Genomic DNA, 24257 nt, shown 5'->3' with positions numbered 1-24257 from the left:
CTTTATCATCATCGTGAATTATTCTCAAAGTTTAATTTCTGTTTCCTTATCCCAGCTTTCGTGATCGAATCTCCAATGCAACATATTTGCATCCTTCTTTTCTTCCGAAACCAGTGTTCCACTAGGTAAGTTCTTCACTGATATATTTGCCAAGATGGCTAATTTGGTAAAGGTGTCAGGATCTTTTTCGGAATAATCGTAATCCTTGAACCATCTTCTTTGCCAATCAATTCCCTTAGCTTCTTCCTCCCTTCTAAGTTCTCTTTGCTTTTCTTCGAGCTTAGTTTTTTCTTGATGAATCAGATCAAAATTACCAGATTTCGTTGCAGCAGCTACAAGTTGCCAGGCCTTTCTAGATTCCAGCGGATGTTGTTCCTCTATACTCTTTACGGTCAATGTTTCCACTGAAAGCTTCGATGCATCGTAGAATACTGTCTCGCCACTTTTTGATTTTCCGGAAGAGATGTGGGAGATCTTCGACCACTGACCGGCTATCGTATACAAAGCGTTATGCTTGTCATTGGAGTCGTTAAAACTTTTAAAGATTCTTGCCTTAAAAGAATTCTTCTTACCGCTGAAATAACCCTTACCTGAAAACTCAATAGAACAGTAAAGACCATTGGAAGCTTGAATGTATGATTTACCTTCCAATTCTACGAATGGGGAAGCAGCTAAAAGACCTTCGATATGCAAAGGAGGTAATGTAATCAAGTACTGTTCGTTTAATTTACCAAAGTTTAAGATGGCGTGTCCGTATTGCTTCACATTCAATGACATCTTGGAGATCGATGCTTTAACTTGGTTGTAACCTTCCAAACTCACCTGATTCTTATCATTGAAGATTGTATAAGCAGTGATAGGAGGATGATGAGAAACTTGTTCAGATAATAAGACGGTTTCACCAAATTCAGGATTCGATTTGTTGTTCCATTTCCCAACGAACACCTCTCCTAAGAATGGGTTTAAAGGTTTCTTCTCAGATCCCATGGACTCATTACGAGAACAATACTGTGATTTCAAAGTTGAAATAAACCATTTAACAACGGCCAACATACGCAACAATTCTGGGGGCGTACCATCACTATCAGGTTCAGTGATGAAAGAAGGTTCTAAGAACAAGTCAGGATGTTCAGCCCAGTACTCAGAGTATTCAGTCAACGAAACCGGTGAAAGAATGAATGGGGGCGCAGTTAAAGATGAAAGGTCACCATTGAATGATGAGATAGACTTCAAAAATGAAGTCCATGACGATGAACTGGCGTACTGAGACATATTTGAGTTGGTTTCCTACCTTTGGATGATAATATTTTTTTTCCCTTTCTTATGCTTATCCTTTAATTTCAGGTTTCTGATTCCTGCGTTTAACGAGAGAGTGATATTAAGATAAGCAGTATATTAGCGAGAATTGATATCAATTACGACAGTGAGCAGTAGAAAACACTAGCCCTTACTTAATAAACGGAGCAACAATAAACGTGACAACCGTTTTTCTCAAAACTTTGACTTCGAAGTCGTTTGTCCTTTTTGCATCTTCAGAACTGCAATTGTGCAAATACATTATTTCCTCTTTTTTTTTAATACGAGCTTGGACAGAAGTTAGGCACAGCTGATGAACGCAGATATTACAAATGCTAGGCAAACGGATAAGGACAATTTAACGTTTTCGATCGGACGAATCTGTCAATAATATTGCTTTGATAATTTTACATACGGTATGGCATAACTATGTAGTGCACCCATTCAAGGGACCAGATTTTGTAGTGTATAGTCCAAAGCTATTTTACCGTGTGGGATGTACAAAATACGCGCAAATTGCACACGGCATTGGTTTGTAGATTGAAACAAGGTTAGACGATTCCGGATGATAAGGTACCTTTTCGAGAAGGTTGACGGAATGGCTGGATCAATACAGGTAGCACTTGTTTCGCCATTGAGGGAGAGGAGGAGAGTAGGATTATTCCATGGATGCTACTGTGTATCACGTGACCATAAAGTAAAAGAATATGTGAAACCCTTTTCGGATATCGTTGGTGCTGAACTGGAATCAGCCGAGAACTGCGGTAACGATACTTCTTTCGGCACTATTTCCTGTAGCTTGTGGTGAGGCTGCTCTTTGAATTGAGATTCGATCTGTTCTCTATCTAGGAAAGTATCCATAGGTGGGACGGGCATTCCTAAATCAGGCACAATCTTAGTAATAAACAAGTTATGCGACATTGGGATACACTGACGATATATATCACCACCACCGATAATGTATATCGTTTCCAGCCCCAGAATTTTACTATTAGCAATCAATTGGTCTATGGCTCGAGAAAGATCTCCTGCGTAAAGAGTCGCGTCATCACCACCATCATCATCATCATCATCACCGACACGTGACTTTGTAAATTGTGTCTGTTCGTCATTGATATCGAGCTGGCAATTCCTGGAGACCACGACGTTCAACCTATTCGGCAATGGTCGAAATTTCGCAGGAATCGATTCCCAAGTCTTTCTACCCATTACCACAGCGTTACGCATCGAGGAATCCCTTGTAGCGGAGGTCAACTGTCGAAAATATTTCATCTCTTTGGATAGTCTCCAGGGAAGAGAGCCCTGGTACCCAATACCATACCCAGGCATCAAGCATGCTACCACACAACACACTGAAGGTTTACAAGACATGGTGTATTTGATTGGGGCAAGCTCAAAGGGAAGAGTTTTAACAGATCTCTCAACAATGTCTGATCCAACTTTTCCACCAACACGTCTTTTCTGTTCACGAAAACCTGTAAACGTTAATCTTGAAATTTAGATCAAAAACCGAAAGTTAAGAAAGTAAAGGTTACGAAAGAGGAGCTGAACTTAAAGAAAAGAGGTAAAGAGGCACAAAAGACGTGCCCCTCCCCCGCCTTTCACTCCGATTGTTTCGTTTCCTCAAGATGACTACCCTTACATTCCAGGACACGTGGACAAGCTTTGAAGGTACGCCAACGAGCGTGCGATGCACAACAAGCCCGCATAGGGACCCGATAGTATCACAGGACCGCAAAACTGCGCTCTCCATAGCCATATACTTGAACTGCGGAGACTTGTCCAGTGGGGACTCAAGAACGTATCTACAAGGTTACTGCTATGGGATAGAGTTTGTTGGACGCGTCCAGAGCACACCAAAGAGCAATGAGGTCTGCGTAGCAGACCTCATCGAAAGTAATGACCATCAGATCCACGATCTTATTCACAAGGTTACCCGCATTTTGGTTCTCAAATACCATAGACCATGCTACGTACAAATTGCTTCGAAAACGGCAGAATTCACATTAAACGGAGCAGATCAAATCAACATGCTACAAAACATAACGAAATGTATAGACAGAAACGTCAAGTAAAGAAATAATAATAAAAAAACTGGAAAAGATAAGAAAAACGCAAAACGCTAGCAAAACGCTAACTCCGAAATTTCTTGAGTTCCTTTATCCCCTATACCTTCTCACCATCGCAGAAGCTACGAGCTTCCACGGAACTTGCTTTTTCCGCTTTCCACATGCTGCACCTCTATGGATCCGCATTACTGCATGCCTTTGATTAAGCTTTTTTTTTGTTTCATTTTCATTTTTGGAGGAGTATGTGAATGCTCCTCCAATATGACGTAGAAAAACGCGGAGAAGAACCAATGTGGGGAAAAGGACACAGACCTAGGCAACGATGCGGACCGGCTCTTTAGGCTTCGTTTTCGGTAACGCACCGCAGTGTTTGCCTCCACTTCTGCTTATTTTAGTCCGAAGGGCTGGGGAAATACCGTCATTTCATGATTCACATTGTCAAGACATTTCTGCAAGGGGCAAACGGCTACCGTTGCTAATCTAATGTGATGCACTGGCCTTGGAGTAGGGTAAGGCTGGGTCCAAGGTAAGGCTGGTTTCAAGACCCACCAAAGCACCAGGTTTCTACCCCACTTTCACTCTCTTTCGTTGCGTTTTAAGGTACAAGATACAGTTTCCAAACTGTATCTTGTTACTACCGGTTTGTGTTTTAGTTTTTAGCTTTTTTTCTTTTTGAGTGACCGAGTCCGATAAACTGGTTCTTCGAATGTGTTTTTTTAATTATGACGGCTGCTATTGAGAGACCATCACATTGGACATTCTTGTTCAATTCCAAGCGAGGTTACCTTATCTTGTGCTATTGACCCCCGCAAATATTCGGAGTTCTCGCTTTCTTTTTCTGTCTAGTGTCACTGTCACTGCAGCTATAGCTGCAGTGACATTTTTTCTTTTCTTCTTTTCAGAACTTTGTTATGTCACGGAGTGGGGCTAATAGCCCCACTCCATCTCTTCTCAATGGAGTTCGATTGACTGTTCCAATGATTAACTTATTCAACAAACTGAAATCCACGACTTGGCAATTTATTATGAGGAATTTCACCCCAACATAAGATGTTGTCTTGATAGAAAAAAATTGTATAAATAGATGGGTTTCATCTGTAACCAATTGTCCATCTCACTCCATTCCAATTTATTGTATTCATCATATCTACATCCCTACCAACCAACCAAACAAACAAACAAACAAACAATAACTCCTTTATTAGGGTGAAATAAAAAAAAGGTATACGCAAACACATTAATTATGGCTCCTGTCGCGACTGTCGGTTTGAATAATACACTTGACGGTGTCGCTCACGCTTTGAAACAAACTAAATCTTCTGAAGGTACTTTTCCAGAAGCGGAAAATGTCCAGGATATGAAGAAAATACTACACGAGGAAGATTTCTACAATAAGGAAGTTTACCCTCCAATTCTTCACGAAGCTGTTTCCGATGATTTACCATTAGAGAAAGTGTACGGTGTTAATGTTACTGCTTCTCCAGAGTTGATTGCTGATGAATCCAAGATCGGACCATTGGTTGACGAATGGTTCGAACAATTCAATGTTTTGATGAATAAGATCAATTCCGGTTCCACATCGGTTTCAGAAGAAGACTGGTCTCGGTTGTTTGGAAACCACGGTACCTGGAGAGATCATTTAGGTGTCACTTTTGATTTACATTCTTTCATCGGTTTGGAAAACTTGTCAAACGATTTACAACCGCTATTGTCCAAGGCTAAATTGTCCAATTTCCAATTGGATAAATTGGCCGATTATAGATACACTTCCGGTTACGGTAAGGTGTTGATGCATGAACCAAAATCAGGTAGACCTCCTGTGGAATGGGTTCAAGTTTATTACACTTTTGAAAATAAATTGGGTAGTGGTAAAGGTATTGCCAGATTGACCGCTGTTTATGATGAGAAATTGCAAAAATCAACTTTGAAAGCTTTCACCTTCTACACTGGGTTGGAAGATTATAAAGAGTATCCTGAAGCTATCTTCGGTAACAGACCAGAAGGTGTTAACCATGGTCAACACGTTGGTAGAGAATCTTGGGTCGAAAGAAGAGCTAAAGAATCCACTTTCACTGAAGACCATCAACCAACTGTCTTGATCGTTGGTGGTGGACAAGGTGGTTTAACTGTCGCAGCAAGATTGAAGATGTTTGGGGTTAACTCCTTGATCATTGAAATGAACCCCAAGATTGGTGATAACTGGAGAAACCGTTACAAGTTTTTGGTTTTGCATGACCCAGTCTGGTATGACCATTTGCCATATTTGAACTTCCCACCATCTTGGCCAATTTTCACTCCAAAAGATAAGATTGGTGATTGGTTTGAAGGTTATGCAAAGACAATGGATTTGAACTATAAATGTAGTTCCATGGTTACCGGTGCTACTTTTGATGACGTTTCGAACAAATGGACAGTTCAAGTTAAGGATTTCAATACGGGTAAGATTATCACATACACCCCAGATCATTTGGTTATGGCCACTGGTCATTCCGGTGAACCACGTATGCCTAAGTTCCAAGACCAAGAGTTGTTCAAGGGGAAAATCGTTCACTCTTCCAAGCATGGATCTGGTGCTGAATTCAGTGGTGGGAAGGCATTAGTTGTTGGTGGTTGTAATTCTGCACATGATATTTGCCAAGATTTCTACGAACAAAACGTTGATGTTACCATGTTGCAAAGATCCTCGACTTGTGTCATTACTGTGGAACATGGTATGTACCATAACATTAGAGGTGTTTACGACGAAACCGGGCCATTAACTGAAACCGCTGACAGAATTTTCCACTCAATGCCACTTTCTTTGTTAAACGGTGTTATGCAACAACAATACCGTGCATCATGTCAAGACGATGTCGAATTATTGAAGGCATTGGAAAGACGTGGTTTCAAGACAAATGCCGGTTACGGTGGTACTGGTTTGTTCGGATTGTACTTCCGTCAAGGATCTGGTTACTACATTGATGTTGGTTGCTCCAAATTGATCTGTGATGGTAAGGTTAAGATTAAGCAAGGTCAAAGTATCAAGAGATTCTTGCCATCCGGTACAGGTGTGGAATTTACCGACGGAACCATCCTTGAAGGTTTGGACGTTATTGTTATGGCTACTGGTTACACCAACATGAAAGAAACAGCCAGAAGATTGTTTGGAGACAGAGTTGCTGACAGATTGGACCCTGTCTGGGGTTTGGACAAAGAAGGTGAATTGAAGACTATTTGGAGAGACTCTGGCCATCCAAACTTCTGGTACATGGGTGGTAACTTGGCTGTATCCAGATACTACTCTAAGAGACTAGCATTGAGGATTATTCAACAAGTGAAAGGCCTTGAATACTGATTGGAACGGCCTAAGAATTGCTCTTTTTCTACGGTTGCCTTATTTTGTCACTTGACACTCTGTGGCGTCAAATATTGAATTCACATCTGCCAAAAAAAAAATCAAACTGATGAAGAAAGTAACAAACTTATTGTTGTCCTCATGACAGGTATATACTTTTATGATCATTGTTTTTACTATTATTTACGACCTATTATTATTATTGCTCTATATTTACTATTAACACTTTTCGAACATAATGGTCGATTTTATGAGAATACTTACTTCTTCCACTTAACATTCAAATGGAGAGTTAGTCTAATCCCTAAAAATCGGTAATAGTATCATATATTTTCTAAATTGTCCATCAAACCTTTGATGGAGTGTCATAGAATGCATGCAAGATGCATCTATTGACAAAAGGAAACAACTTAGGAAATATATAAATGAAAACTTGTCAGACTGCCATTTGTACCCACCCAATACGTTTGTCCCCTCACGAAGAAGTCCACAAACTGGGCAAAGATCATCGCGCCAATTAAAAGGCGGTTCATGCAGGAGTTAAAACAAGAAAAAAGCCGGTAAGTTCAAAAAGCATAGAATCGAAATTCCTACTTCTAAACCACCAAGCTAAGTTCTCTATCCATACACAAACCATATGCAAAAGGCAAAGCAAAAATGTGGGAGTAGATGGCCAAACCGCTAAGGGTTGTGGACCAAGCTAATAATACATTCTTTTTTCTCACTCTTGGGTACAAAGGTTCTTCGGCTCATCAACCAAGTTGGATTCAGTGGCTCTTTTGAAGAGTCAAAGAGTGACGATTCCTATAGAAATGATCCTATGAAGTACGTCGACAACTATTTAAGAATAAATCAAAAAAGATTTAACATAAACGCGCAACAATAGTTTTCCAACATCTTCCCATCATACCTCGCCTTTTATACTTTTTCAATTGGATTATTTTTCACATCAGTCAAGTTCGAAAAAGAAATTATATATTCGGGTAACGTCTGTGGCGAAGGGCTAATGCTGGGTTAGGGTTTACAATATCTGGCCGGGTAATTCATCGGCACAACTGACACGAATCTCATTGAACAGGCACAAAATGGTCAACCTGATCTCCGGTGCCTAAACACTTTGAAGCATACCTGTAGCGTCCAATATAACAACCGTCACTAGTTCTACCTTGAGTGCCCTCATCAGCTGAATTTCCTTCTCTTCCTTTCACTTTATATTATGTATTACTATAGCCATATACTGGTGAGCAGTAGATATAGGCGGGACTGTTTGATATCCATACACCCATACATTTCCTCTCATATGTTTGTTTTTTCTTTTGTTTTCTCAAGTCGTTTTCCATAACAAAGTAGCTTCCTAATGAGGTATATCGCTTATCAATCAAAGTGCAGCGACACCCTCCAGTAGAGGTTTACGCGGTAGCAGACTCAGTTTCACTCCGAGCCTACGGTTAGCCCGCATGCCAGCGAGTGAGACGTTGGATGTTGGGAGTTGCAGTGAGCTCAGTGCCCCTTCCGCCAGCCTCAGAACAGTTTCCCCCTCCCTATGGTAAGCTCCCTTTCCTTGGGATCTGTCCCTCCTGTCGCTTCTGTACTATTCCCCAGGTGAGCCGGCTTTCTAGGCTCAGTTCCCTTCCGTCTACGCTCGCTCTGGCCTAGGCAGTGTTTCTTTCCCGTTTTCCAGTGTAGTTGTAGTTTCAATTTTCAGAATACAACAAACTATCAACAATATTCTATTAGTTAATATTTGACTAGTAATTGAAATAGGCCATAGTAACATTTAGTTCGATATATTCCAGTCAACGACCTCAAGAACCAACGAAACAATGGCTGAATCCCATAGATGTATGTGCAACGTAATGCCTAAACGATTAAAATCGCAGATAGATATTGTCAGAGTAAGAGAAGAACGTGTATTGAGTCATTAGAATAGAAATTAATCAGACATGGAATAGTGAGTTTCTGAATACGATTAGTGGATCGCTGGGCTTTTTAAGCACATCGTAATCTTCAAACAATATAACCAGGATATATTGTGATGAATATGAAGCAATGCTATATGCGTAGACCAGTGGAAAGGTCCTCTATTGGAATACGTTACAGAATATTGGAAGCATGAAAAACTATACTTGGTGGTGGTTGGAAATAGATTGCAACGATGATATCATGGATGTTCATTTATCATAGATAAGATCATTTAGATGTGACTGATTTCAACTCTATCAACCTTTTTCGGAATACGACGGAAGTACTTAGTACGTGAAAATTTAGTACTGATATTAGCCAGGACAGACATAACAAATCCATGTTCATTCCCTTCTAATGGGGTATACTCTTCATTATTATGACAATCATATGAGGTTCTGTTTTCATGGATGAATATTATTTTATTCACTCGTGGCAGCATTACCTGTACTATCTGGACCTCCAATTAAAAACTCACCCTTACTAACCTTTTTCATCCCTACGTGGTTTAATTTTTACAGTGTACGTCAAAGGTAAGCATTTGTCATACCAAAGATCCAAGAGCGTTAACAACCCAAACGTCTCTTTGGTCAAGATTGAAGGTGTTGCCAACCCAGAAGACGCTAAGTTCTACTTGGGTAAGAGAGTCGCCTATGTCTACAGATGCTCCAAGGAAGTCAGAGGTTCCAAGATCAGAGTTATCTGGGGTAAGATCAACAGAACACACGGTAACTCCGGTGTCGTTAGAGCTACATTCAGATCTAACTTGCCAGCTAAGACTTTCGGTGCTTCTGTCAGAATCTTCTTGTACCCATCTAACATCTAAGCATGTTGAAACTGTATAAGTATCAATCTCTATTACATACAATTTAAAGCTTAATGCGAATTTGTTAACTATTTTGGAATTTTGCTTCTCATAGCTAGCTATTATCTGTACTTGCATCATATTCGTCGAAGTATAGGACAATATATGGTCATATAAAGGAATGGATTAGTCCAATGCAGACGTTTCGCAAAGTATGTAGCTGCTACGTTCAAATATCTAATTCAGCAAAGTCACGTGCTAGAATAACGATAGAGGACATAAACTGAGAGATCCTCACAACCAAGCAATCTGTGTACGACTCCGCGTAGAATTAAAGACAAAGAAGCTCTGACTTTGTCAAATCGTCAAGAAACTCATAAATTGAGACGAAAGAACACAAATCAGTTAAAGCATCGTCTAATCTTAATGCTGTTTAAACAACCGGAATGGCTACAAACAATCTCCCTGCTACCTAATTAAACCGAAAGATTACATTTTCCCTAGAAGGACCCTGGCTTAATCAGGACTGTACTAAATTCAATAGGGTCCACAACTGCAAAAACATAGATCTATTCTTACTAATCGTTCAGGTATTTTTTCAAAGACGCTGACAGAATTCTGCACGTCTCAATCTGTCGGGAGTCATTATGTCTTTTGGAAGACACGCTGATTCATTAAATTGCAGTCGCCAAAGAAAATGTTAGAACCAAGATCCAGCCGTTTTGTCGAGAAGTTCGTCTCTGGTAGGGCTGTGTAATTCTTCCGTTCAAAGAAATTTTGTAACCAGGGAAATGAAAGGTCCAATGTTTCTGGTATCTGTGGAATTGTTACCTTATGTGAACGTCTACTGAATTAATTGTGATGTCTTCGATATGCAAGCTTACCCCAGGTTTAAAGACCTTCTCTACTTTTTCTACAAATATAGGTAACTTTAAGACAATGACTTTAGACTGTCGACGAGTACTTTCCATCAGGGTCTATTCCTCGTGATATTTTACGGTCTCTCGTCTCTGTTTCGAAATTTGCAAGCCAACTTGCATGCAGTCTTTCAATGACTCTTTGAATTGACTGTTACAATTCATAGGCAATAACAAGGGTCCTAAGATGACTTCCGAAGGGTTCACTGCCAACTTACACTAGTAATACTTCTTCAGCTATGCTTTAGCAGCAAAGTCCATACATATTGTGCATGGAATCGGTAAGAAATAAACGATATATAAACAGTGAACAAATACCGTGGATTTCTGTCATTGAATCAGGATCATCTTGCTCTCAATCATGGTTGTGGTTGAAGCGTGAATTTTGTTACAGCATTAGATCTTACAAACCAGCAAACCAACATTATAAAAGTTTGGCAATGGCAGATTCCGACAAACGCAGGGCCGAAGTTGATGTGAAAAGGGTTTCGATATCAAGTTTTGATGTCGAAATCCGTTCTCAAGATTCCTTAACTTCTGATAATCCCTTCAGTGATCCAAAAATCGCAGAATACTATCGTGCATTATACGATGACAGTAAGTACGAGAGTAGAAGTGCGTTTGATCCAGAGTTCACATGGACAAAGGAGGAAGAACAAAAAGTCGTTCGGAAATTGAACATCAGAGTTGCGTTGGTTGCGTGCTACTTATTTGTTGCTCTTCAATTAGATCGTGGTAATCTATCACAGGCTGTGGTCGATAATCTACTTGAAGATTTGGGTATGAACAGAAATGATTACAATTTAGGTAATCAAATCTTCTACATCTCCTTTTTACTAGCCGAAATCCCCTCCCAATTGATCTCTAAGAGATTAGGCCCAGATATTTTCATTCCCATTCAAATTTGTTCTTGGTCCGTTGTGGCCATGGCGCAGGCTGCTATGCATAATAAGACTGGTTTTTTTATTTGCAGATGTTTGATCGGAGCTCTAGAAGGTGGTTTTATCGCTGATCTTGTTCTATGGTTAACTTACTTCTTTACCAGTAAAGAGTTTTCGATCAGATTATCTTGGTTCTGGACGAGTTTATCATTAGTTCAGATACTTAGCGCTATATTGGCATACGGTATCTTAAGAATGAGAGGTATCGGTGGTCTTGCTGGATGGCAGTATTTGTTCCTTCTAGAAGGCATTTTAACCTTCTTTATTGGTCTCACAGGATTCTATTTAATGGTACCTAGTGCCGTTCAAACAAAGAATTGGATGCATCCAAAGGGTTGGTTCACAGAGAGAGAGGAGAAGATCGTTGTTAATAGAGTTCTTAGAGATGATCCATCTAAGGGTGATATGCATAACAGACAACCAATCTCTTTCAAATTGATTTGGTCTGCCATCTCTGATTATGATTTATGGCCAATTTACTTCATTGGGTTGATTGCTTATGTGCCAACGAATGTTCTAACAACATATCTCACCCTAACTCTAAAATCTGTGGGGTTCAGCACATTCAATGTGCAGCTACTTTCTATTCCATATCAGGTTATTCATATCATTTTCCTTCTCGGAATCACGTGGTTCTCAGAACGAGTCAAACAGAGAGCCTATATGGGTATCATCTCAGCTGTATGGAATGCCTTCTTCCTCGCTATTCTAAGATGGTGGAAGGGGTCCCTAGTTGAAGCTTGGCCTACGTTTGCATTATGTACACTATTGCTAGGTTCCCCATATGTCCACGCAATTTGTGTCAGTTGGGTCTCCAGAAATTCCAACTCCATCAAAACCAGAGCTTTGAGTTCTGCATTGTATAATATGGCTGTCCAGGTTGGGGCTATCTATTCCGCTCAGATCTACAGAGAAAATGATAAACCATTATACCACACTGGTAATACTGTTCTATTTTCATTAGCAGTTGTAACTACTCCAATCTTTTTGTTTGTGAAATGGTATTATCATAAAAGAAACAAGGATAAGGAAGCCATCTGGAGCAAGATGTCCGAAGATGAACGTATTGAATATATTCATAATACCACTGATACGGCTAATAAGAGATTAGACTTTAGATTTGCTGAGTAAACTTCTAATTAGATCTCTATTTTGTGAATTGTTTTATTTATTTCATTTCAATGACATCGCACTTACACCAAAATTTACACTTTCTCTATACTTTATATATGAAAAAAAATTGTCCTTTGGTTCTTTTGAATCGAACTCAAAGCTTATTTACCTCTTCATGTTGTTCTTCCAATGTTCTTGTTTTTCATACCTATCTTATTTCAACGATACCGAATATATATGTCTTCCGGAATATATACTGTGGTGTTTGAAGTAAATGACTTGGCAGAGTGAGCGCAGTCTTTGTGTGTTAGCGGATATATTGAAAGTTTATTACTCTCATGCATTGGTTACTCATATATAATGAGATTCAAAAATATGCTGCTTTTATACTCTCATACTTCTCCTCTTGAAGAAATCAAAGACTCTTTTGGCAGTGCTTGGTTCACGTTGTTCTTTATGTTCTTTACTTGCGGTACCATCAGAACTGGTTATATCTTTGGCAGAAGAAACCATTACAGAAGAACGATTCATACGTTTGGCAGATGCGTCTATAACTTGAGAACTCTTTGGAGGTAACATCGAATGTCTGTAATTTGTTCTGTTTGATGGATTCGATGATACTCTCGGTTTTGATGTTTCGAATTGATTTATCGACCCCGATACGTTTCTAGACGGTATACCATTCGATTTAACAGAAGAAATTCTTTCATTTGTTTTCTGTGAATTTGCAGATACTCTTCTTCCGCCAGAAGAGTCGGAGCTGACACTCGTCTTTGAATTATTATAGTATGAGTAAAAGGATAGTAAACTGAACCTTTTCTCTTTCTTGGAATGTGAGTCTGCTCTTGCTATCGAGGCTTGTGATTGATGTTGTTGTGGGGGTTTCTGTAGGTGTTCGCTCTCCGGTTTGCTGATAGGAATGTGAGCATCTTCCTTTCGAGGTTCATTAATAACAATCTTTCCGAATTCCTTGGTCAAGTTATTGGAATTTTCAACGGGTTTTTTAATGTTCGCATCGTAAGCCGTAATTGGTTCCTCAGTTTCTTCTTGTACAGTGGCAATCGAATTGTCTAAAATAACAGTACTGTATCTTTGAGATTTCCTACGCTGCTGTTTGAGTTTCTTATGATCCTCTGCATCGGTTTTAATAAGGTCCCCTTCTACATTATTCAGATCGACTGATGGTGAAGGTTTGCTTGCAGAAAATGATCCCCTGCGTATGATTCCTGACTGGAAATTTCTTGAGTTTAATGGCGGGGAAGTGCCATCAACAGTTCTTCCGTTCAATTCAGGAGAGATTGCGCGAGTAGAGTCGATGTAGTTATTTGCATTGACTGTTCTTGGAATATAAGAAAACTCGTTAGTGGTTGTGATAAAGTTATTCTGAGAATTAGAAGGCTGCATTTCTAAATATGATGATGATATTGGATGATATGAAGTGGGTCTGGGCCTAGACTGCTGTGATGAGCCAAATTTGTTATTATGGTGACTGGTATTCGAAGTGAAAGAACCTGGAACGAATTTTGGCGACTGTGCTGCATTTCTAACGGGAGAAGTTGAGATATATGACTCTCTGGATGCGGAATAACTCATTCCCGGTATAGCAGATGAGGATGATGACGATATAACCTCCTTGTTTGGGCTTACCTCAACGATTATACTATTTCTGTTCATTAAGGATGAGGAATTATTATGTGCCAACGATCTCGTAGCAGTATACGTTTGAACTCTAGTATTAGGAGATTGTTCAATGGATTGTACGCCACTAATTTGTAAAATTGATTGAGATGACTGGAAGAATTCTCTTTCTGCATCCACGACAGCTTGCAATGCGATGGATGCTGCAGAGTTGCTTCTTGAGTGATTGACTCTTTTAATTGGGCTTGATCTAAGATCCGACGATGGAGAAGATGGTTTGGCAATGGCATGTGATTGTGATTCATGAGGAGGCACAGGTTGCAGATGTAGAGTGGAGTCTATGATCAGCGAATTACGTTTTTCACTTGAAGATACAGAAGAATTTGAGTGTGGTCTGGAATATGCAGATTGTGAAGATTGTGAAGGTGGGGGCCTGAAGATGTTACTTATTTCGGCCTTTGCCTTAATATCCCAATCCTCTGGTTTCAAAGATAGGAATAATGCGTGTGGTTGCAGCCATTGATGTTTTAGGATCAATTCAACAGTGATACGCTTGGAAGGGTCCGATACAAGAATTCTTCTCAAAATATCTCTGGGAATCGGATTGATATATTCCGGAAATTTCAATGACGTCTTTGTGATATAATTGTATAGTTTTGCAATATCATCCCCGTCAGGATTATCTGGATCATCATCCCACGGGAGATATCCAGCTAGCATAGCGTACAAAATTACCCCACATGACCAAACGTCAGCCTTTCTTGCTTCGTAAGCCTTTGTAGTAACGACCAATTCTGGAGCAGCGTAACATGGAGACCCACAAGATGTTTTCATCAAATCGTTCCTAGAACTGAACTCATTGACAAATCCAAAATCTGTTATTATTAAATTCTCATGTTCATCCAATAAGAGGTTCTCTAATTTCAAATCCCTATGTGCCAATCCTTTATGATGCATATAATGTACCCCACTAATTAACTGTGCAAATAACCGGCATGCTGCAGGTTCTTTCAGTCTTCTCTTCTTTTGAATATATTTGTAGAATTCACCTCCCGAGGCGTAATGCAACACTATTCCGATGTATTTCGAATTTTGTAACACTTCTTCCAAAGTTACTATATTTGGATGCGCCAAGTGTTTTAGTGCGTTGATTTCTCTATAGATCTTTACTTCTTTCTCAGAGTTCTTGGGGATCGTATCCCTTCTTATCAGCTTAATGGCAACATTCTTAGACTCATCCGAATTGCTTTTAGACCACCCTAGCTTGACTTTCCCAAATTCACCTTCTCCTAAAGTCGGACCGATGATGTAAGGACCAAACGTTACCTGCCGTCTTCGACCGTTATGCGAAGAGCTATGTCGACGGCTGCTACCATTGGAACAGTTATGAGCATGACTCGTATGAATATGATGAGAGGACTCCGTGTTGGTGGTGGGTCCACCGTAATAGGTGTGACGATGCGCTTCTGTAGACATTATTTTTAGCACCTAGGGGAGAACCAAAATAAAATAACTGGGATAAGTAATGACACGCGTATTAAAAATTCAAAACTCAATCAGTATGGAATTATATTAATTGAGCTCTTAGTGACGTTATTCAGTTCCCTACTTGTGGCACCAGACGTTCCTGAGATTTGGTTTTACAAACTTGAAGAGTATTCCCTCGAAGAACTAAAAAAAAAAAGACTCTTGAAATTCGAAATTTCCTGGAATCTAACTGCACAGTCCCTCTCCGCCAATGGTACCCAATTTAATCAGATGTTCAAGCTAGAAGCCTACAACAGTGCAGGATCTTTAGACGTTTGATTATAAGTCCATATATAAACAAACTATTTCTTTTGATTTCAATTGTTTTTATAAAAATTCCTTTAAGCTTTAAACAAAAAACCTAATTAAGAAATACGCGAACTTGGAACGGTAGGATTCCAAAGAGGACGCAATATATCAACTGCCACATATTGTTCGAACTCATCTTTTTGATGTTTACGGCTTCTGCAGTTCGCTATGGTACTGTATACCCCTTGAATCTTCTGGGGAAGGGGAGTTTGACAGTTCTCTTATTGTTTTCTTTTCATTACATGTAGACTTAGGCGTAGAGCCAGAATGTAAACAGTAGATACTGATATGTCTTCCTCTGAGGATTTGAGGGCTCATATAGATACCGTTTTGGGTGGAGTGGCTGATGGAAGATTGAGTTCAGAGTATACTAAAGATGTAGAGCCTGCAGGGGTTGGATGTTCTTACTTATGCGTTTCGTTCATGCTCTCGGACGTACCTTAACGGATGACAGACCGTTTTAATAAGAGAAAGAAAGGTCCTTTCATTTTGGATCATGGTAGAGAATTCATATACATATGTGCAAGTTTATTTACATGGGAATTAAGTAGGGTCATTGTGGCGAGACCATTATGACCGTTATGAGGGAACATAAAAGTCAAACCTGCTGCGAACAAAAAGAGATGTTTTCCGTTCAAAAGCTGATCGATGTTATCATGCAGAATGAAAGAAAAATGGAGTGAGGAGGGGAAAAAAAGTTAGAAGGTTCATAAAACAAGCATTATCGTAAATTATAAGTCATGGTAAGGTCATTTGAAGTAGATCGATTTTGGGTTCGGGGTTCTTTATTGAGAGATTTTCTAATTTTCATTGTCCTTAACAATACCGACCTTAGCTGGTCTGATAACTCTGTCGTTCAAAGTGTAACCAATTTGTTGAACGTGGAAAACGGTACCTGGTTCCTTGTCTGGTTGAGGCAATTCGAAAGTAGCTTCGTGCTTATTTGGATCAAAAGATTCGCCAATTGGATTTAGTTGTTCAATACCGTGCTTCTTCAAAGTCTTTTCGAAAACGTCCCTGGTCATCTTGACACCGGTATATAGATCAGAAAGCTCTTGAGATTGTTCCAGAGTTTCTGGTTTGAAAGCGTTCAAAGCATGGCCAAAGTTGTCGACGGATTCCAACAAGTCCTTGGCGAATTTTTGCAAAGCGAAATCCTTGGCCTTTTGGATATCCTTCTTGGTAACTTCTTGCAAATTTCTGAAATCAGCAACTGATCTCAACAAACGGTCCTTAAATTCAGAGGCTTCCTTAGTCTTGGCATCCAACTTGGTTTCCAAATCTTTAATCTTTTTTTGCTCTTCAGTCAAATTTGCGTCTTCTTCAGCTGCAGCTGCATCGTTCTCATCCTTAGGTTCTTCCTTCTTGGCTTCATCAGCATAGAATCTAACACCGGAAAACCTAGCAGAAAACTGGTTGGAGGTTGCAGCACTAGATCTCAAAGTGCTAGATACAAATGGCACAGTAGTAGATCTGAAACCGATTGGAACAGTTCTGGTAACGCTTCTCAAGAATCTGGTTGATGGTCTCATATTTTATTGTATTCTGTTAGTAAATATTCTCTGGTCGACTTGAGTCTCACTATTAACAGTGGTTATTTAGCAAAACAAAGTGAGTTCAAATCCAACTGAGTGTCAATAAGAGGTAGTGACAGTTGGTATGTAAGATGTATTGGGTTGTTTTACTAATTCTTTCTTCTTAAATGTCTTCTTATATACGGTTCTTTCTCTCTTTCATGATCATTTTTTCAATTCAAACCAAACTCTATGAAAAAATTGAAACTTGATCCGATTTATGTTGTGGAACACGTGACATGCAGCCATTTGAGAAATGATTTATCTATACATGTTCCTGCATGTTCTATCTAGTGGGCCAGTAGGGGCTAGCAATCAATCCGCCCAACAAGTTTGAATAAACTTCTTCATGTTAACGTGTTTCTTGGTTTGTCCCACCATCCAGGGGTGTTGTAGCATTTGTCTTGGAGATGGTCTATCCTTTGAATCTTTTTTCAGACTGTAATCAAGGAACGATTTGAAGGATTTGGACCATACTATGCCTTGTTCTGGTTCATCTTTCAATTCAGGTGTGAAAGTCAAGATAAGCATCAAAAGTTCTATAGGGGGCATGTTTGCTGCTAGTTTATCCGTATCAAATGGTGAGTGTCCCTGTGCAACTTCCAATAGTGTGAGACCCAAAGACCATACATCACTGGTAACACTGTATGGCTGGCCCTGTATCCTTTCTGGAGCCATGTAGTATGATGTTCCTGTAAACGTGGTGGCAAGAGAGTTCACTGCCTCTCCACTGACTCCAAAATCGCAGAGCTTTATTTGTCCTATTTCGTTGAACAATATGTTCTGTGGCTTAATATCTCTATGAATGATCTTTCTTTCGTGTAGATAAAATAGTCCTCTAAGTACGCTCTCAGCTATCTTCCCCAGAACCTTCTCACCAATTCGTCCCCCCTTAGAGAGAAGGTGCTTGTACACCGAATCTAGCGATCTTCCGCCCATATATTCCATCGCAATAAAAATTGTCGAGGTTTCTTCGCATGCAAACATCCCGTAATACCTCACTATGAAATCAGACTTACAACTCTTGTTGAATTGCAATTCTCTGAATATTTGTTTCTCTGAGCCATCATTCTCTATCGTGGCAATGGTCTTCAATGCAAATATTTTTGAACCGTTCCTTAACTTACATTTCGTGACCGATCCTCCAGTTCCTTCGCCCAATATTCCCAACGTATCAATTTGTTCATGGATCTTGTAAGTTTGCCATATATCTGACTCAAGTTCATCTGTGCTATCATCTCTATCGTGCTCTATAATTTCACTTTCTTTCCCATGGTTTACCAGGCTTGTGCTGCTGCTTGTTGTTGGTTCGCTATCGTACATGGATATTAGATTGGAAGTCATCGAATCTGCACTTTGGGTTGACTGCTGTGATCCAGACGTTGGCAGATGGTCCGTATTGATCTTCAGCCCGTGCAATTTGTTCGAAAGTGATCCCATCGCACTTCCAGAGTTAGTACTGGATAGCGGTGTCACTGATGATGCTGTCGGTGGAGGTACTGGTCGATTTTTCAAAGTCCGTGCAGAACTCGCCGATGCACTACTAGTCGGAGTAGCACTAGACGGTACAGATTTGGAAGGAGGTTGTCGAAGCTTTTCATCCCTAATATCTGTTATTGGCTTACTATTGGAAACCAATTGCGGTGGTAACGACAATTTTGGAGGCTTGGAATTGGTTCTCCTAGACTCTGGTGGTCGGAACATCGAAGCCATCTTTGCTTTCACTTCACACTTGTCTTTTCCGTGGGTCCATACAAATAATATAAATATCAGTTAATATCACCTTATGCGACAAGTAAACAGCGTTTTTTTCTATTCAAACGTTTGAGCTGTTTTTCTTTGAAGTGTCCGTTGATATTTTCTTCTATCGAAGTAAAAAGGGGAAACCTCGGTTCTCGTGTCTTAATCCTCAGCGGATCGCTTTTATACTCAGTTTATCGTTTTAAAATGCCTCTCGTATCGTATTCCACTGGGATACGTCCGGAATATTACTCCTCTGGGCCTCAGGATTCTCTTATGTGCCAGATCATCTTTATAATGCAAAGAGCCGTTTAAGTGAATTTGTTTTATTAAAGTTCGAATTAAAGCCTTGTCCTGAAAAAAAAAAAAATTCAGAGACAGCCGACGTGATCGACCAGTACAAACATTTTAAGATTATATAAGGTTTATCAACTCATTTTAAGTTCAACATCTACCGTTTCCTTTGGTTATTTGGAATCAGATTTTGAAGTTGAAACATTTCAAGCTTCTACCCATAACTTCCATGCTCGTATTTTAGCAGAAACCAGTTGATATTATGTAAGAGATCACTGAGACAAAGTTGATTAAGCCAATAATCGTCGCAGTATGCATGTTGTAGGTAGGTACACTTTTATTCTATCGTATCCTTCATTGCTTATCGATGCCGGTGTTATTCTTGCTATGATAGGCCATCGAATGTTAAAGGGAAGATTTATTGTTTTGCCCTTTAAAGACGAATTTGGACCGTGAATGTTTAAATATTCACAAAAGAGTAATAAACATTTATTTTGACCGTGTTAACAAATTTCAATAATACACACTTGGACATAAACATATTCATACATATAGTCTTTAGCTTACTCAGATTCTGCAACCTCTCCGTCTCTGCCATAAAAACCTTTGTATATAGTTAGGTAGCCATCCCCGTCAACAGTACCAATTATATCTCGAATCAAAGGATGCTGCGTTACAGAACCCTTGATCAAAACTGTATTATCAGGTTTGTAGGCGGATCTTCTACCGCCGCCAGTATGTAAGAATTTCAAAGAATGTTCTTGTATGTCATCTTGATATATTTCATCAGAATCTGCACTGTCTTCGCCCTGTTGCTCGCTTTCGTTGATTAAATAGCTGATATCCCAATGGTACACATTTCCCGAAGCACCTACAGTGAGGAAACATTCGGGTTCCAAGGGGCTGAATTGGATATCGACCACAGGATCGTTATCTAATTGGTACAATGTGACTATTTCTGTGGCATCCTTCACTTCTGTGGAATTTCTAGCGGCAATGGAACGTAAATCCCATAGTTTAATAACACCGGCATCAGAACCAGTAATGAAAAGAGTATCAAACTGTTTCGATGCTTCAACAACGTTTATCGTACCATCATCTTCAACTTCTGATCCTGCAGTCGAACCCTCACTAGAACTGGAAATTGAGTGCAAGGCCAAGCTAAATAACATTTCATCTCGAGCTCTAATATCCCAAAATCTTAACAGATTATCCTCAGTGACTGTGCTGAACAATGTAGCAGTGTGGAATTTAACGCACCGAGCCTGTTTGGTATTTGGCAATGTAATGGTATGTAGCACGTCACCTATATTGTCAGTATTGTTGATGACGGTGATTTTCGTTCCGCTCTGTGCAGATTCTGGAACCGGAGATTCGAATCTGACCACATATTTTCCATCAGTTGAAATATCGAAGTCAGCCGTAACATCTTTTTCTGAAGATCTTTCTAAACTTTTCAATGGTTTCTTACTAGAGCCATTGTACCATGCGAGTGTACCCTTTTTACTCATTACAATCAGAGCCGATGTGGAATGGTTAGCTTTGAATGACGCAATGGACTGTCCCTCGAAAACCCATTTTGCATTGGCAGGCTCTGAGAAAAATTCGCTGTACCTAGGCTGTGGTAGCTCTTTATCATCATGACTTGTATAAGCTCCAATAGGCAGCTGTACACCAATCTCGTATATTTCGCTCCGTTGCGAATAGTAAATAGACGTGTTCAATAAACCCTTATCTGCCTCTTCCGAGATAAGTTCGGTGAACAAAACTCTCCTTTCAGGTGACTGGGCACTTTCAGAAGGGCTAAAGATTTTAGGTTGCAATGTAGAGATATGCTCATACAAGGATGGGATAGTTTTCTTCCAGATCTTGAACTCTTCGTTCTTAACCTTGTTTGTTCTGATATCTGTTGCCATATTTTGTTTGTAAGTTTATGTGTTTAAAAGCTTCCTCCAAACGCTTACCACAAAACCAATATCTTTGAAACTTACAGCGAGAGAATAGAGGTTCCTAATAGGAGATACAATTATAAGGTATGTCTGCTATCTTTTGTCCTGCCCCTTTATATTTCGTAAAACAACCAGACCTTAATGGTGATATTGAGCTCATTGGTTTTTCATTTTTATATTGTTTTCTCATAGAATGAATAACATGGTAAGTGACTTTAACTATGTGACGATTAGATGAATTAGGTTTACGATAGGATAAAGCTTATATACGTTCAATTATTGGACTAGAAGCATATGAAAAACCTGATGTTTGTATTAGGTTAAATTATTTATACATGCTTTTCTTGCTAGTTGATGCTACAAGTTAAATATAAGCGTTTCGCCTTCATTGTAATGACAGAAAAGTGACACATTAGATATGAGCTAGGTCTTAACACCGGGTAGGACGCGATTGGACATCTCTTGTTCGAAGAATGAGATTCTCAATTGGTTCGTTCTGACGCTAATTAGTAAATCGAGTCTTCTTTTGACGTTTTCTAGAGAGTCCTTCTGTTCCGAGAGATCGTTTTGGGACAATGTAATCCAATCCTGATGCTTAGCACATTTTGTCTTTACACAAACACCGTCAACTGATGTGATATTACTGTTTTCGTCTTCTTTCAACTGAAGTAGCTTATCTAAAAACTCCTCAACTGACCGAGGGATCGTGAACTCATTATGGTAGCCGCATATTGTAACTTTACTTGCACTTTTCGACTTCTTTCGACCTGTAGGCTGATTGAAATGTGGGGATAATCTCTCGTTAACTTCACCGATCCAGTTGACGTATTTCTCTATTACTGCATCTTCTTCATTTAGTTTTGAAAGCTTGACCGAAACCAACTCATCGTGTTCGTTAATTAATTTGTTTAAATGCTGATCATTTTCTAGCAACTTGGAATATTGATCTTTGGATAAAGGTGACGTGACTTCTGGAAGCTTGTCTCGTCCTAGCGTTTTAAATTCCTCCAATGATGTTGTCTCGTTTAGAAGCTGTCTCAACAATGCAATCTTATCTACGCCAGGTAGATTTAACTTATCAACAATGCTTTGAACGTATTGAACAGCATGTTTCTTTGAACAATATTTGCTTCTTGAATTGGCATCACACTCTGTATAGCATTCAGGGAGCCTGCATTTCCTCTTCCAAAGAGTTTTCGGTAGTTTGCCGCCATTTATCAATGCCGGTCCTGTAATTCCAGCACTACAATACGAACAGTAGAATGAAAAAACGAGATCTCTATATTTCTCGGGGATCTTTAAACAGGAAAAATGAAACCAATCATCACATCCATCACATCCTACCATCAACTCCCCAGTGTCTGGTTTCTTACATATACAATAAACTTCTTCCCCAGTTTTTGGGTCGTGTTTCCTGCTGTCATACCTGGGGCACCAACTAGGTAATGACATCGTGAATACTGTAAATTCAATCCTATACTGGAGTTATCTTATGATGATAAATATCTAGGCAGAAAAAATGAAGTATATTCTTTGTAATATTCAAATGCAACCATTCATGTACCCTTCACAGGCCATATTTGTGTTATTTCTCTGTTTATTTTACCTTCATCGATTCGTGTAATGGTTTTTACATTTTAATATTCCTTTTCTGATGCAATGTGTAAAGATGGAATGTAATGAATAAGCCAACATCAAATTAAGAAACAGATATACCAAGATTCTCAGAAATATCACTTGCCCTTTGAGTATATGAACAAGTGCGTGATTCGCTGACTTATAATTGATAAACTTCATGACTGCTGCGAAATTGACACCGTTGAAGCCCATTCCGACCAAACACATCGACCCCGATTTAGCAAAAACCCCCGAGGATGCCAGCGTCAATTTAGTGTTGAATATTAAGAAATGGCTAAGGTGGACGCAAAAATGGTCTTTATTCCCTCTAGTAACGTACTTTCCGTTACACGGTATCAATGCCCTAATAATTCCTGCTCTTGAGCCCTCCTCTTTTCCAAACGATGCTTTAATGATGGTTAGAGAACTCACATCTGGACTTGGATCTAAGTTGATTTGGACTGGGATATCAATACATATATTATCCGGATTTGCCTTGAGAATAATGAGGAAGCTGCCTACTTCTTCGAAAACACATAATGCCGAATCCTTGCTGGATACTCAGTCACTTGCACAATCTAGAATTGGTCTTGTAGGTGGTTTAAGTGGGTACTTTATTGGGATCAAGAGAAACCTTCAATATAATCCACAAGAGCTTACAGGATGGTTGTTAACTCCAGTATTATTCTTTCATGGTGCCCTCATGAAATGGCTGCCAAATACGGCGAAAGTTGATATAGACTTTGATTTTGTCAAATGGCTACTAGATAAAGACAGAGGTGCTTTGGTGAGGATAGGTCTCGGATATGGCCCCTTGGTTGCTCTTATTGGTTTAGGATCGTATCATATTATCGCTGGAACCGTTCAATATATGCATGTCCGTAGTCTAAAGACTCGTAAAAGAATAATGAACTTCATATTGCTGCTTATTTGTACCGGATATATTGGAATAAGCAGATTGGGATCAGAGATCGTATTCGGAATGGACAAATATTATAGACCAATCCTAAGAACATTGTCATTATCATGAAAATGTATGCTTTACTTCCTGCCAGTGATACACCGTTCATCGTTAATTTTATTCACCATGGCGCTTGTTTTGGTCTTCCTGTACCTAGTTTTATTTATTGTGTGTGTGGCACGTCCATATGTACTTTTGTTTATGCAAAAAT

General features: G+C 39.4%; 12 protein-coding genes and 1 non-coding gene across 13 annotated transcripts; 5 read left to right on the top strand and 8 right to left on the bottom strand.

The window, feature by feature from the left end:
* Positions 1 to 24: 24 nt before the first annotated feature.
* HES1 (oxysterol-binding protein related protein HES1) lies at positions 25 to 1272 on the bottom strand (the record flags this gene model as incomplete). Its single annotated transcript, XM_453396.1, has 1 exon — positions 25 to 1272. The coding sequence occupies one exon, from the start codon at positions 1270 to 1272 to the stop codon at positions 25 to 27; it is 1248 nt and encodes a 415-aa protein (XP_453396.1).
* Positions 1273 to 1968: 696 nt separating this feature from the next.
* DFR1 (dihydrofolate reductase) lies at positions 1969 to 2667 on the bottom strand (the record flags this gene model as incomplete). The annotated part of the gene is made up of 1 exon (XM_453395.1): positions 1969 to 2667. The coding sequence occupies one exon, from the start codon at positions 2665 to 2667 to the stop codon at positions 1969 to 1971; it is 699 nt and encodes a 232-aa protein (XP_453395.1).
* Positions 2668 to 2924: 257 nt separating this feature from the next.
* KLLA0_D07436g (uncharacterized protein) lies at positions 2925 to 3371 on the top strand (the record flags this gene model as incomplete). Its single annotated transcript, XM_453394.1, has 1 exon — positions 2925 to 3371. One exon carries the CDS (start codon positions 2925 to 2927, stop codon positions 3369 to 3371), a length of 447 nt encoding a protein of 148 aa, XP_453394.1.
* Positions 3372 to 4608: 1237 nt separating this feature from the next.
* Positions 4609 to 6699, top strand: KLLA0_D07414g (flavin-containing monooxygenase; the record flags this gene model as incomplete). The annotated part of the gene is made up of 1 exon (XM_453393.1): positions 4609 to 6699. One exon carries the CDS (start codon positions 4609 to 4611, stop codon positions 6697 to 6699), a length of 2091 nt encoding a protein of 696 aa, XP_453393.1.
* Positions 6700 to 7134: 435 nt separating this feature from the next.
* On the bottom strand, positions 7135 to 7534 carry SNR17. Its single transcript, XR_002633576.1, has one exon. It is a non-coding gene; the product is annotated as a U3 RNA (small nucleolar RNA).
* Positions 7535 to 8522: 988 nt separating this feature from the next.
* On the top strand, positions 8523 to 9487 carry KLLA0_D07405g (60S ribosomal protein eL33; the record flags this gene model as incomplete). The annotated part of the gene is made up of 2 exons (XM_453392.1): positions 8523 to 8541; positions 9183 to 9487. The coding sequence occupies 2 exons, from the start codon at positions 8523 to 8525 to the stop codon at positions 9485 to 9487; spliced, it is 324 nt and encodes a 107-aa protein (XP_453392.1).
* Positions 9488 to 10655: 1168 nt separating this feature from the next.
* Positions 10656 to 12455, top strand: KLLA0_D07370g (uncharacterized protein; the record flags this gene model as incomplete). The annotated part of the gene is made up of 1 exon (XM_453390.1): positions 10656 to 12455. The coding sequence occupies one exon, from the start codon at positions 10656 to 10658 to the stop codon at positions 12453 to 12455; it is 1800 nt and encodes a 599-aa protein (XP_453390.1).
* A 366-nt stretch (positions 12456 to 12821) lies between these two features.
* Positions 12822 to 15551, bottom strand: KIN4 (putative serine/threonine protein kinase KIN4; the record flags this gene model as incomplete). The annotated part of the gene is made up of 1 exon (XM_453389.1): positions 12822 to 15551. The coding sequence occupies one exon, from the start codon at positions 15549 to 15551 to the stop codon at positions 12822 to 12824; it is 2730 nt and encodes a 909-aa protein (XP_453389.1).
* A 1160-nt stretch (positions 15552 to 16711) lies between these two features.
* MGE1 (mitochondrial nucleotide exchange factor MGE1) lies at positions 16712 to 17443 on the bottom strand (the record flags this gene model as incomplete). Its single annotated transcript, XM_453388.1, has 1 exon — positions 16712 to 17443. The coding sequence occupies one exon, from the start codon at positions 17441 to 17443 to the stop codon at positions 16712 to 16714; it is 732 nt and encodes a 243-aa protein (XP_453388.1).
* A 357-nt stretch (positions 17444 to 17800) lies between these two features.
* On the bottom strand, positions 17801 to 19198 carry MKK1 (mitogen-activated protein kinase kinase MKK1; the record flags this gene model as incomplete). Its single annotated transcript, XM_453387.1, has 1 exon — positions 17801 to 19198. One exon carries the CDS (start codon positions 19196 to 19198, stop codon positions 17801 to 17803), a length of 1398 nt encoding a protein of 465 aa, XP_453387.1.
* An 884-nt stretch (positions 19199 to 20082) lies between these two features.
* KLLA0_D07282g (uncharacterized protein) lies at positions 20083 to 21435 on the bottom strand (the record flags this gene model as incomplete). Its single annotated transcript, XM_453386.1, has 1 exon — positions 20083 to 21435. One exon carries the CDS (start codon positions 21433 to 21435, stop codon positions 20083 to 20085), a length of 1353 nt encoding a protein of 450 aa, XP_453386.1.
* Positions 21436 to 21891: 456 nt separating this feature from the next.
* Positions 21892 to 22920, bottom strand: SPP1 (Spp1p; the record flags this gene model as incomplete). The annotated part of the gene is made up of 1 exon (XM_453385.1): positions 21892 to 22920. One exon carries the CDS (start codon positions 22918 to 22920, stop codon positions 21892 to 21894), a length of 1029 nt encoding a protein of 342 aa, XP_453385.1.
* A 343-nt stretch (positions 22921 to 23263) lies between these two features.
* MCP1 (Mcp1p) lies at positions 23264 to 24115 on the top strand (the record flags this gene model as incomplete). Its single annotated transcript, XM_453384.1, has 1 exon — positions 23264 to 24115. The coding sequence occupies one exon, from the start codon at positions 23264 to 23266 to the stop codon at positions 24113 to 24115; it is 852 nt and encodes a 283-aa protein (XP_453384.1).
* Between the last annotated feature and the right edge of the window lie 142 nt (positions 24116 to 24257).

Source organism: Kluyveromyces lactis (genome assembly GCF_000002515.2).
Source record: "Kluyveromyces lactis strain NRRL Y-1140 chromosome D complete sequence".
NCBI classification, from domain to species: domain Eukaryota; kingdom Fungi; phylum Ascomycota; class Saccharomycetes; order Saccharomycetales; family Saccharomycetaceae; genus Kluyveromyces; species Kluyveromyces lactis.
The sequence above is the reverse complement of the archived record's forward strand: the minus strand, read 5'-3'. Positions and strand labels throughout refer to the sequence as shown.